This window comes from Culex pipiens, chromosome 3, assembly GCF_016801865.2.
Source record: "Culex pipiens pallens isolate TS chromosome 3, TS_CPP_V2, whole genome shotgun sequence".
Taxonomy (NCBI): domain Eukaryota; kingdom Metazoa; phylum Arthropoda; class Insecta; order Diptera; family Culicidae; genus Culex; species Culex pipiens.
This window is the reverse complement of record NC_068939.1, coordinates 9,120,343-9,133,660: the sequence shown is the minus strand read 5'-3', so window position 1 is coordinate 9,133,660 and position 13,318 is coordinate 9,120,343. Positions and strand designations below refer to the sequence as shown.

At 39.0% G+C, this 13,318-nt stretch overlaps 2 protein-coding genes across 3 annotated transcripts in view; one reads left to right on the top strand and one right to left on the bottom strand.

The window, feature by feature from the left end:
* Positions 1 to 13,318, bottom strand: part of LOC120426727 (mediator of RNA polymerase II transcription subunit 23) — a 34,395-nt gene that overhangs the window by 3,997 nt on the left and 17,080 nt on the right. The window lies entirely within an intron of this gene.
* Positions 2,189 to 4,402, top strand: LOC120426733 (uncharacterized aarF domain-containing protein kinase 5). 2 transcript variants are annotated; one of them, XM_039591519.2, is made up of 4 exons: positions 2,189 to 2,253; positions 2,604 to 3,908; positions 3,965 to 4,129; positions 4,193 to 4,402. In XM_039591519.2, the coding sequence occupies exons 1-4, from the start codon at positions 2,189 to 2,191 to the stop codon at positions 4,305 to 4,307; spliced, it is 1,650 nt and encodes a 549-aa protein (XP_039447453.1). In that variant the 3' UTR covers positions 4,308 to 4,402. The 2 variants fall into 2 exon arrangements, with proteins under 2 accessions (XP_039447453.1, XP_039447445.1); XM_039591511.2 differs by having other exon boundaries at positions 2,214 to 3,908.

Below are 13,318 nucleotides of genomic sequence, written 5' to 3'. Positions count from 1 at the left end.
ACGCTTAAAAATAAAGAAAGCTTTCTTATTTGAACTAATGCTAATCCGGAATCACGGACCGGCTCGGTGAACCCTAGCTCGAAACATCTGTCCGACGCTGTACCTTTCTAGAGTCGTCGTCTTGTTGTTGCGAGACAGTTAGCTCATCGTATTTTTTTTTTCTTTTCTCCTCTTTCTTCCCCCTTCAATTATTTCTCGGTGTCTTGTGGCCTCTGTGTGTCTTCTTGCCGTGTTGTGCTGGTACCTTGCTCTATAATGGCATGCCATACTTTGGCCACGACCGGAGACGACGGTGGCGGTGGCGGCGACGGCAGCGGGGCCGTGATTTAATTCGCTGGCTGCTGCGTTGTTGGCCACTTTCGACGTGGACCAGATTTAGGTTCTTCTTTTGTGCTGGAGAATGGCCGAAGGCAAATTCTTGAGCAATCGCAAAATTGTTCACCGCAACAATGGTCAAAGAGAGACAGAGAGAGACACACACACACAGAATCCGATTTGTTATGACCTGCCTCCTCTTGCACCCCTCCGGAATTCAAAAAATTGGAAACATACGGAACCGAAAATTACGTTGCTTACCTCTGCCAACTCAGCTGGTTCCTTCTTCGATAACGGTTTCACGTGACGCGGAAGTTTCAGATAAAAACACTTATCAAATGGCCACCTCTTTCCCACGGAACTGGGAGAATCTATCACGGGAAAATTACGACACTCACGCGAGATTCACAACTTTTTTTTTCTCACCCGCGACGACGACTTTGGGTTTCCGCACGACGCAAACAATCCACTTTCCCGGCGGGGTCACTACTGCTGGGTTCACAACTCCATCCGGTTCCGGTCAGGGAATCGTCGGCAAACAGTAAAGAAAGATTTTCTAGGGATTTCCGGCCCTACTTGAACGGATAATACGGGTTGTTCCGCTGCTTCTGCTGGTTTTTGCTAAAATAAAATTGGAATACAAACCAGCAGGCCCAGCGGGAGCGAGCTGTCAGTGACAGGTAGGGGATGTGAGCAGTGCAGGCAGACAGGGGTGTAAGCAAAGATTGTAAAACAACAAGATGGCTCACATCGAATCCTCAACGGAACAGTGTTTAAATCTCGCACTACCATTTTTACGCTATCCTTTAACAGATGGCGACAATTACTTGTATGTAAACTATGTCCGGATCCGTCATCCGACCCATCGTTGGATAGATAATTGAAAGACATTTCCAATTAGTCCAAAACATTGATGATCTAGCAACCCTGTCTCAAGTGATGACCACATAAGTGATATTTATGTACTTTTTTAAAGCCGGATTGTTTGTTAGGTAATCCTAAGACTTTTTCAACGAGTATTGAATTGTAAAGATCTATGAGAATCTTTTAGTAAGGAGTGAGGAAGGCACCAACCACATAGGTGGATTTAGTAAGTTTTTTTTCTCATAATAGTGAGTGCAGAGCGCATATTTTGTCATTCTGAATAAAATATGGTGAAAACCGTAAAAAAATAATACGATATTTGTAAATGAATGTCTAGATAAAAATAAAAAGCCGCCAACTTGAACCCACGGGCCCACAAAAAAACGCACCACACAGTTGGTGTTAGAGCTGTCATCTTGATCCCAGGCTATCAAATCTTTGTGGCGTCGATTCTCAACTTTTCGTAGGCTAGTACTTCCAACTGACGTGAGCAGGACGGACTATTCAGTATATATTTTGCTCATTTACATTTTGGACCTATATTTTCTGTGAAAAATCTCAGGATCAAATCCCGAGCCCGAGTATCCAAGCGTCTTTCGAATGCAATTGATCACCTAAGACTTTGGTGCAAAGGTTGGTTCAGAAATTAACGAAACTTTAGTTTTTTAAGTGTCCTAGCAATATAGGTATATTCAATGTAGATGTCAGATCAGTTCCAAAATAACTCTAAAATAATCGATGGTCCCCACGACAAAGAGCAATCCCTGATAAAACTGTCTCTTCCATTGTTTCACCGTCTCTTCAGAGTAGTTAAACTGCTGGAAAATGTCACCAAACCAATGGTAAACTTTAAATTGCTTGGAAATGATGCCAGGATACAAACTGCAAAATATAAAATCAAAATATCAAAGCGGACTTCGAGAACAATAAATTCTACCTCTCAATTTGATACTGCAAAAAGCCCAAGTACATCGCCGTCCCAACCACGCAGTACACCAACGGCAGCAGCATGACGCACAGGATCAGCACACTCAGCGACAGTTTGACGACGGCCGGAAGTGGCGCCGCCAGCAGGTTAACGCTCCAAACATCGCTCCAAATGTAGACCAAATCTTGCAGGAAGGGGTGCAGGTAAAAGAGGATTTTGTGCCGGAGGCTTCCGTGATGCCACTGAGTTGAACATTAAGGTTGATTATTTCTCAGTGTGCAAACAAACGGCTAGCATCTCACCATAACGTGGAAGTTTTTTCGGGCACTTCGATGGATTGACATTTTTGGGAATGTAAACAAAAGAGCGACTTCACCGGTAATGTTACGGATTTGTGATATTACGTGAATTTGGGAATGTATCGGTTCGGATTGTTCGGGAGAGGGCTTCGACGGAGCGTTTCGCACGGGAGGTGTCAATTTAAAACTGCAGCTAGGCCTACTGAGCGAAGGACATGGACGCCGGCGAGGCTGTTCTTTGGGACGAGTGGAGGATTGCTGCTCGGAACGGTCGGATATGACTGGGTAAGGCATGATTTCGAGAATGTGGACAGTGTGCAGCGGTTTGTGCGTTCGCTGGGAATCGGCATTAGCATTTCGGTGGATTACGGTTGGACGATGTGGAGGCTAAAGGAGGACGATCCGGATTATTCGTATATTATGTCGGAATTGCACTTGAGATCGGCGGAGAAGATTCTGCGGGGTTGTTTGGCCAATGGAGGGCTTTATATCAAGCTGGGCCAGGGAGTGGCTACGTTTAGTCACATTATTCCCAAGGAATATATCCAAACGATGAGAAAGTTGGAGGACAAATGCCTGACTAGAAAATCTGGCGAAGTCAAGAGATTGTTTGAGCAGGACTTTGGGCTGGCTCCGGAGGACATGTTCGACCAGTTCGACTATGAACCCATTGCGGCTGCTAGTTTGGCTCAGGTGTTCCGAGGGGTGACCAAGGAAGGACATAAAGTAGCGATCAAAGTTCAGTACGCAGATTTACGAAAGCGATTCGACGGAGATTTGAGAACCATAATCTTTCTGCAAGATTTAGTAGGTCTCATGCATAAGAACTACAATTTTGGATGGATTGCTAGAGATTTACAGAACACACTTCGAGAAGAGCTAGACTTTATCAACGAGGGAAAGAACTCGGAACGTTGCGCCGAAGACTTGAAAAACCATGATCATATTTATGTTCCGAAAGTTATCTGGAAGTACACCAAAGAGCGTATACTGACCACAGAGTTTATCGATGGCTGCAAGATAAGCGACCACGAAGGTTTAAAAAGACTGAAGGCCAACCTGGCTCATCTGGACACCCGCCTCTTTCAAGCTTTTGCCGAGCAAATCTTCCGCACCGGTTTCGTCCACGCCGATCCTCACCCGGGCAACATCTTCGTGCGCAAACATCCCACCTCGGGACGACTTCAGCTAGTCCTGCTCGATCACGGCTTATATGGTAAGCTGTCCCTAGAAGTCCGCAACAATCTGTCCCGCTTCTGGGAAGCGATTGTCCTGAAAGATCACGCGGACATGAAAAAATACGCCAAAGCACTGAACGTCGAGGACTACAAAACGTTCGCCGAGATTCTGCTGCAGCGACCGCTGGAAGTGAGTGGTTCTAAAATGTCCACTCGACTGACGGACGAGGATCTGGCGTACATGTCCGCCCAAGCAAAGGACCACTTTGACAAGGTCATGACAACGCTGAAGAGCATGCCTCGGAACATAATCTTTGTGCTGAGGTGAGTGAAGGACATCTGGCAAAATTTCAAAAACTAGAGCTTCTAAAATTTCCTAGGAATTTAAATACGATCCGATCCATCGCGTGGGACCACGGAGATCCGGTGGATCGGGCCAAAGTGATGGCCAGATGTGCAATCGCTGCACTGAGGCAAACCAACCGCAGCTTCGGGATGTACGTGAACGCCATGTTCCGGCGGGTACGGTTCGAGTATTATTTGTGGTAAGTTGTAGCAGCAAAAACTATGCTTGAACTCTCGAACTAAATGTGTGTTTTTGTTTTCAGGAAAAGTTCCTTCCAATTCTGGCTAGTCGGATGCTACCTGAGGGTGCTGACGGGGCTCGGTCGTGCTCCGGCGGACACGACCCATTTGCTGCGGGGGCACGTTGTTGATGTGTAAAATGCATCGTGTGATAATAACCATTATTTTATGGGATGAGGGAAAAAGTGGCACGTGGTCGTGCGGGTTGTAAATAATAAAGGTGTAAAGGTTGATTTTTTTTAAAATAAATGGTCTTGTTTACTGTTCTTGTTGAAAGAAATACTTGATTTATGTTGGTACTAGGGTTCTACAAGATTGTTATTAAATAAAAGCAATTTTGCTAGATATTAATTATTTTAATCATCTTCATTAGAATTGAGCAGCAGTTCTCCCAGGGCTCCGTCGAAAGGAACGCAAAAATCACTAACGTAAAAATTATGTTGTATTCAATAAATACAATTTTAAATCCAGAATAGCCTCATTAGGCCGAATCTTAGAACGCAGAATGTTGAAACGCCGAAAATTATATGGACAGAATTCTTTTTGCTAGGATGAAGGAAACCAGAGGAAAAAGCCATAACAATAAATTTGACAAAAAAAGAAATTGAAATATTTTGAAATTTTAACACACAAATAAATAAAATTTAAAAAGAAAATTTAAAAATCAATAAATTGAAGAAAACATCAATAAATCGAAAAAATCAATAAATTGAAAAAATCAAAAAACTTGAAAATTCATAGATCTAAGGATTTGATAATATACTACAGTTCGTACTCGATGATCCTCGCTAAAGTGTCATTCAGAAAAATCAAAACACGACATTTGTATTATTTTCTTCTCGAAATTTCTCTAACCTAAAATATGACTTTAAAAATTCTCCAAAGTTATCAGTTGTTCTGTAATCTGTAATTGTAGCATTTTAGAATTGAAGAGTTCTGTAGTTTTCATTTTTAACACGTAAACTCCCAAGCTCGAGAAAAAGGGGGAATTTGTATGGAAATTCCCCCTTTTTCTCGAGCTTGGGAGTTTAGGTGTTAAGGTCCATAATTTAAGTATTCGGCAGCTCTTTTTTTAAAGGTCCAGAGTTTGAGAATTTAAGAGTTTAAGAATTTAAGATCTTAAGAATTTAAGAATTTAAGAATTTAAGAATTTAAGAATTTAAGAATTTAAGAATTTAATAATTTATTAATTTAAGAATTTAAGAATTTAAGAATTTAAGAATTTAAGAATTTAAGAATTTAAGAATTTAAGAATTTAAGAATTTAAGAATTTAAGAATTTAAGAATTTAAGAATTTAAGAATTTAAGAATTTAAGAATTTAAGAATTTAAGAATTTAAGAATTTAAGAATTTAAGAATTTAAGAATTTAAGAATTTAAGAATTTAAGAATTTAAGAATTTAAGAATTTAAGAATTTAAGAATTTAAGAATTTAAGAATTTAAGAATTTAAGAATATAAGAATTTAAAAATTTAAGAATTTAAGAATTTAAGAATTTAAGAATTAAAGAATTTGATAGTTTTTTTTTTTTTTTGAATTTGAATTTGAGAATTTTTTTTTTTTTGGGAGGGTGGTCCAGCCGCACATCGTTGATGTTGAAACCTCTAAACTGGGCCCTAGTGTGGTTCAGGCCCCCTTGGAAATGCAAAAAGTGGTCAAAGACCGTTGCATTGTTGATTAAATCATTGTTCTATGCCCACTAAAGCTCTCCTGAAATTTTCAGCCAATTTGGTTCAGGTTTGGCCACAGCTCTGGGACATTTAAGTTTGCATGGGATTTTCAACGTTTTACTACGGGAAAAAATCTTTTTTTAGTTTTTACTGCCTCAACAATCAGTTACCCATTTAAGTAATTGGAACTAATAAAATGTATGTAGATTATTGTATGGGGAACAACTTTTCAGAACATCACAGGTTGATCCGAGTTAATCTGGCTTAATTATAAGTGGTTTAAGCTATGGTGTCGTAATTGTTTTTTGTAAAGGGCCAACACCGCATTTTTTTTTTCTAATTTTCATCTAGGCGCTCACTACGATTTGTTTTTCATAGCTTGACAACTTTTATGTTGTTGCTGTCAAAAAAAAATTCAACTGGAAATGGAAAGGTCTTTTTTCATGTCATCCGTACAATTTGACCAGATTTTCTCGTTTTAGGTTCCGCAGTGTCCAGCGAGAAGTGGAAATTACAGTCAAATAAAAAAATCCGGCGTCCCCGGAGTTCAAAATGCCGATGACCATGAGGAACGGAATGGCAACAATAGAATTCCTACTTAGAGATCGCAAATGAAGGAGCTCTGGCATGGAATTTTATTACCCAGCCCGACTTGCCTGGTTTTCGAATTACATCTTATTGAAGCATTAAAGAAATTTTGTTGAAAAATCTGGCAAAATAAAATTCGAATTAACTTTAACTTTGTCTCCGTGATATGCAGAAGTAGAGGAGTAAATAATTGTATGATCCAGAGAGGAATTAAACGCCAGCGAAACGTGATAATTAAGTGTGCCAAACCTTTCCTAATGGTATTATTGTGGTTTGAAGCATGGGATTCAAATGATTATGTTACGTGCCAAAGCACTTGACGCGCCACTTGACCAGGCCCTACGACATCGTCGCATCTTGGTAGACCTAAGTGTCAAACTTGCAAGTTATCTATCAAAGTTTTTAAAAAGCAGCAGGAACCATACGCAACTCTTCGCTGCACAAACAGTAGTTTTAATTAGTTCAATATTTCTGAGATATTTCAATAATGGCATCAAACAGTAAAATCTAAGAATTCATAATTAGTTGATTTTACAAGTTATTATATCTAATTTAGGTTTCGCCAGACGAAACAACCCTTATTCATGTACAACTAGTACAGCCTCTTGAAATAAATAATGTAGTAAGAATTTGTAGGAATATTTTTGTTTCATCTTAATAATTACCAATTATTCAATAGTTCTTTGATTATTACTGCGAGAGTCTTCAGCGAAAGGCCAAGAAGTCGCAATAGAGAACAGAAACGTACGTTTAAGCAATTATTATCGATTTTTAGAAACCTTCTACAATATTTATAATTATTCTGCACAGGCATTTATTAATCCCCAATATATCGCCTTAGTTAAAAGTAACCAACCTGTTTTATGTGTGCGGACTGTGATTAATGAATCGGATAAAATTTCCCGTTTGCCTTCAATAGATATCACCCACAAATTATAGAAAATTTGTATTTTCTTCATCAATCGTTCACACTCCCCCCTCCTCGTGAACAATTGCCCATATAACAAAAACTTTTGTATGTGGAGCGTGGACAATCGCCATACCACATACTAGGAAATACTATGAAGAGAATGTTAAAATGCCTAATTTCATGTGATTATATAATTCTAAAGATGGTTCTCGAATGTGTAACCAGTGGGTGTGTTGTGGGAGAATTTCGGTGACACAGAGGCAGGGGAGTGCGTGTGTTCGTGGATAGTGAGACACCACCAGAGGACCGAGGATCAACGAATGGGCAGCCATTGGGGGTGGCGAAACTGATGATGATGGCGGGTTTTCCAGGATTCGCTGGATCAGAGGTTGGCGGGATGAGGCCACAAGTCGCGAAAGCCGTCGTAGCTTCGACTACAGCTCGACGGAGTGTTGTGAAGTGCCAGTGCCAGGAAGCGGTCAAAGGACTTCACGGAGGACAGAGGAGACTGGGAGACTCCAAGAACTTTAGGTAATTCCCCGCGAACCCTCCAACAACCCTGATAAGTGCCGCGAGTGACCAGACCAGAGAGGACCGCCATTACACTCCCCCCCCCCCACCCCCCCCCCCCTTCATCTCATCCACAGAACCCGTCAGTCTAGGACTAAAGTTCGCGTAGCTTCGCTACGGAACATCCCCCGGTTCGGTCGTGGTTCCACCCAACATCCGTGATCGCGAGCGTTACCGTCTACCGTCGTCAATTGCGGTATAGACGAGCAGCGACTAGCCGACATCGCTAGATCTTCTGCGTCCTCCATTTTGGAACCCCCCGAACAACAAACCACACAGAGAACCATCTGGTTCCGGAAGACCTGTCCCACGACTCAAACCTAGCGCCAGAAACCAGGCAATTCCCACGGAACTTCAGTAACGTGGAGGCTCGAGTCCGTCACCATACTGGTGGGCGCGAGGGAGAAGCACACGAAGGGGACACCGAAGACTGCAGCAGCAACCACAACGACGCCGGGACGCTGGCGAGTTCGACGTCCACCCCCATGCCAGCAAGCAGCAGAACGAAACGGCAGGAGGTCGGTTCCGGAGATCCGGAAGCAGAGCAGCGGCAGGTGAAGCTGAGGGGCCTCACATCAGCAGAAGATCCACCCACGGTATCCGGAAAGAATCAGGTTGAGGTAGGAGGTAACCCCTAAGGAAGTGGAATATAGTGGGAAAGAATACGAGATCAGGTAGAAGAGGAAGCATGTCGACCCTTGAGAGAAATTGGGAGTCATTCGGACCTCCCACAACCCTCACTGAGTTGTATGCTTTGATGCCCTTGGCTGGTAGCATGTAACTATGAGGCCGCGCAAGTTTTTAGTCACAAATGCGATAGATAGCAGGATTTGGAATAAATTTAATGTTCAAAATCAACACTCGGTTCAAATTTTTACCAAGCTAAGCTAAACTAAAATCAACACTCGGTTCAACATTTTTGCTAACAATCTTTAAACTGAATTGAGCTGCTTTACATTCCACATCTTAGTTCTTGATGATGATGATTCCGTTTGAACGAGATGTGGTTTTGGCCCTTGGTGTGTTTGACCATCAACGACACATCGGCATTTAGAACTCCGGAGACGTTGGGCTATTTTTTTGGATTGGATCGTTGCACAAACTGGAGTAAGACTAAAATTTCCACTTCTCGCTGGACACTGCGGAACCTAAAACGAGAAAATCTGGTCAAATTGTACGGATGACATGAAAAAAGACCTTTCCATTTCCAGTTGAATTTTTTTTTGACAGCAACAACATAAAAGTTGTCAAGCTATGAAAAACAAATCGTAGTGAGCGCCTAGATGAAAATTAGAAAAAAATGCGGTGTTGGCCCTTTACAAAAAACAATTACGACACCATAGCTTAAACCACTTATAATTAAGCCAGATTAACTCGGATCAACCTGTGATGTTCTGAAAAGTTGTTCCCCATACAATAATCTACATACATTTTATTAGTTCTAATTACTTAAATGGGTAACTGATTGTTGAGGCAGTAAAAACTAAAAAAAGATTTTTTCCCGTAGTAAAACGTTGAAAATCCCATGCAAACTTAAATGTCCCAGAGCTGTGGCCAAACCTGAACCAAATTGGCTGAAAATTTCAGGAGAGCTTTAGTGGGCATAGAACAATGATTTAATCAACAATGCAACGGTCTTTGACCACTTTTTGCATTTCCAAGGGGGCCTGAACCACACTACTGGGCCCTCGTCCTGTCACGTCCGTCAGTAGTCTTGTCGTACATTACAACTAGAATCTGATCTGCCATTGAATTAGTACACTTCGACCAAATAAACACTGACGCTGTATGGAACTGACTCTAGAATAAATGCACTGTTGTGTGTTATTCATAAGTCCAACTTATTCAATTATTCATTTAAGTCCAAATATTCATTTGCTAACTACTTTGGATTGAAAATCTAAACTTTAATCTAAAATCCTTTAAACTTAATGTTCAAAACTAAACATTCCTTTAACTGTTGTAGTACTAAAAAAAACGAAACTATTGGCACTACGCCCCCCGGGGCATGGCCTTCCTCTAACGTGGGATTTCTGCTCCAGCGCCTCTGACGAGACAGGAGAAACCGGGACCGACGTTTTACTTCACCATCCGATAGAAGCTCAGTGGATAAGGCGGGAATCGAACCCGCGTCTCATAGCATCATCGGGATCGGCAGCCGAAGCCGCTACCCCTGCGCCACGAGACCCACTGTTGTAGTACTACTTCTATCAAAAACAATAAAAATTTATGAACTGATATACAAATAGGATAAAATCGCGATTTTAAAAAGAAATGACCATTTACGTCAAAAGATCCGTAGTTCCTCGATTCGCAACAATGGTCAATACAACTATAATCCGAAAACCGTTAGTTCAACAGATCAACGAATTTTGTCCGATATCATTACATTATTGATTGATCGAGACTCTATGGACAATTTGACATAAAAGAATGCCTAGTATTCTACATCAATCAAAGTTTATTGACAGCATTACGCTCACTTAACAATTGCAACTAACTTTAACATCAAATAGATTTGGAAAGGATTCAGATTTATTTTAAATGCTAATGCCAAGCAACAAATCAATTGTGCTATCCTGAATTCCCAACCTAAATCCCACATTGTGATAGTGAAAAAGTCACAGAAGCAGCAGTGTCTTGTGCAATTGTGATATTTTCACTATCGGAGAACTACCTAGTTCACGAAGACAGCTTATCGGTCAACGCTTAAGTCCTGGGGCTGCGGCTAGAGGGTGACGAGCGGGAATTCCCGGGAAAAATTTCCCGGGAAATCGACCGTTTTTGGACCTCTCGATTCCCGGGAAATTCGGTCGAGACTCCCGGGAAATTTTAAACTTATAAGTGTTGAAGAAAAATTATATAAACTTATCCGAAAATTATTTGAAAACAACCAAAATTGTTTGGAACATTGGATGTTCAATGTTCGACGTTCAAGTTCGAATTAACCAATGCTTCTGTTCTCTTTTTTTATTTGTCAAAAATTCCATTAATTACAAATGAGAGGAGCCAAAAAAAAATTGGACCCCAACATTTATCTTAAAGCATACTTAGTATTTACACACCATAAATGAAATCTAAAGGGTTTTAATATTATGTTTTTTATTATTTCTAAAAGGGAAAAGTTTTTTCAAGATAAGATCAATTTCCATATCCTCTCTCGAGCATAACAATCCTCATATCTTGTTTTTTTTTAATTCTATGTACCGTAAACCGGGGTGACTTTGATAGGATTTCAATTTGATTTTGGAATATTTTCCAACAGGTAAGATTATTCTCAAGATTATTATTTTTAAAACATGTACTGGGGTAGGCCACACAAAGTCCATGCACTATTTTGGAAACAAAGTTTTTTCAAGTGTTTAGAAAAATAATTACGTTAAAAATTCTTAGTTTAAATTCCGGGGTGACTTTGATAGTTATAGTTTTTCTTGTTAAAATCATATTTAAGATGTTTAAACTTCATTTGTACGTTAAAAATATCAACACTAAAGTAGTTGATAAAGTTTTTAGGAAAAAAAATCAATTTTTATACTTAGTTAACTAAGTTTATAAGCTTTTTAGCAAAATACATATAAATTTTGGGTAAAATTATTAAAAAGTCGGAACTTTGCCTGAAATTTGTTAAAACTAGTTTTGTTTAAAAAATTATCGATTTATATTGCATTTTATACTGAATTCAAAGCACGAATCACAAGATTTCACATTTTACTTGAAATTTGTTCAACTGAAATTGCCTATAAATTTGGATTTTTTTTAATTGTGTTCCAAAAACACACATTATTTATTATTTACAAACTTATTTAACCTTCTCCTAGCGGAAAATTGTCCAAAGAATCCGAAAATGCATTCCGTTTTCCGATTCGAAATCATGTTCATTGAAAAAATCAAGACACTTTGATGAGTTTAAAATAATGACTTTCATCAACATTTTTTAAATTATAGTTAACTAACAATTTAAACTTCTCAAAATTTTATGAAAACTTCTTCTCGAGGTACTTTGAACACCTCTCTACCACGGTCAGTATGATTCTAAACAATTCCGTACGTATTTTAATTATACTCTTCTTTTTGCGGAAAAATCTCAAACCTATCAAAGTCACCCCGGCTATCACAGTCACCCCATTTTACGGTACCTTAGTTTATTTCACTGTATTGTGGTAATTTCCTTTTTTGCTGTCAATAAGTTCACCTCAATATTAAACTATATTGTGATTAAACGACGATTGTGAACATAAAGATTTTGCTGATAACTGTAAATATTTCTTCAATTAATATTTACAGTTGACCTTAACCTTCGGGAAGTCGCGTGTTTTCGCCTTTCTTACAAGTGCCCTTACAAACTGTGTACAAAGTACACGTACGCGACCTCCGGTGGGTTGAAAAAGAACACAAGTTTTAATTGTTGTTTTGATTCGTTATGTATCATATATTGCAAAAAAAATGGAAAATGAAAGATTATCTATGTTTTTACTTCATACAAATCTAATAAGAAGTTCATGAAACAAGTTAGTGCAACATTTGAAACATATCACTCAGTGCGAACTAAGGTTTGTGAATATCTTAAACTACCAAAGTAAACTATATAGTTCCCCGAAATAATGCTTAAATTAACGATTAATTGAATAAGCATGAATTAATTGTAACTGAAATTCATTGAAAAGAATCGAATTTATTACTTTTCTTTAAACTTTTGCCACCATTGACATAGCCAAAAAAAACTCCCGGGTCCCGGGAATTCCCGGGAAATTGCCAAGTTCAACTCTCGATTCCCGGGAAATTGAAAATCTCGAGAATCGTCACCCTCTAGCTGCGGCAAAGCGAGTTCTCGTAGCATGAAGTGGTGTCCATAGTGCTTATAAAAAAAAATGTATACCCAAATTTTAACTAATGCACTAGGATCAAATCATGCCCCTTGACTTTACAAGGCCCAGGGAAGAATTAAAGAATTTGAGAATTTAAGAATTTAAGAATTTCAGAATTTCAGAATTTCAGAACATAAGAATTAAAAATTTAAGAATTCATAATTTTTTGTTTTATTGCTGAATTTTGAATTTTTTGAATTCCTGAATTTTTGGAGATTTATTTTTTTTACATATAAGTTTAGATTTTTTTTAATTTTTGGATATTTAAAAATCAGAATTTTCAATTTTTGTATTCAACAACTATAAAAAACAACAAAGTTTTGAATTCTCGAATTGCTGAAAATTTTACTTTTGAATGTTGGAGCTTTCATTTTTAATAGATTGATCTTTTTATTATTTCCGTAAAAATGTTTAAATTTAAAAAAGGGTTAAATCCCATCTAAAATCAAAGGCGGGAAGCCAGCTTCTGTTACATCCAATCAAGCTCGTATTCGGGATTTGATCACAGTACCGCCCACCAAAACACCTCCCAATAATATTTTTTGTA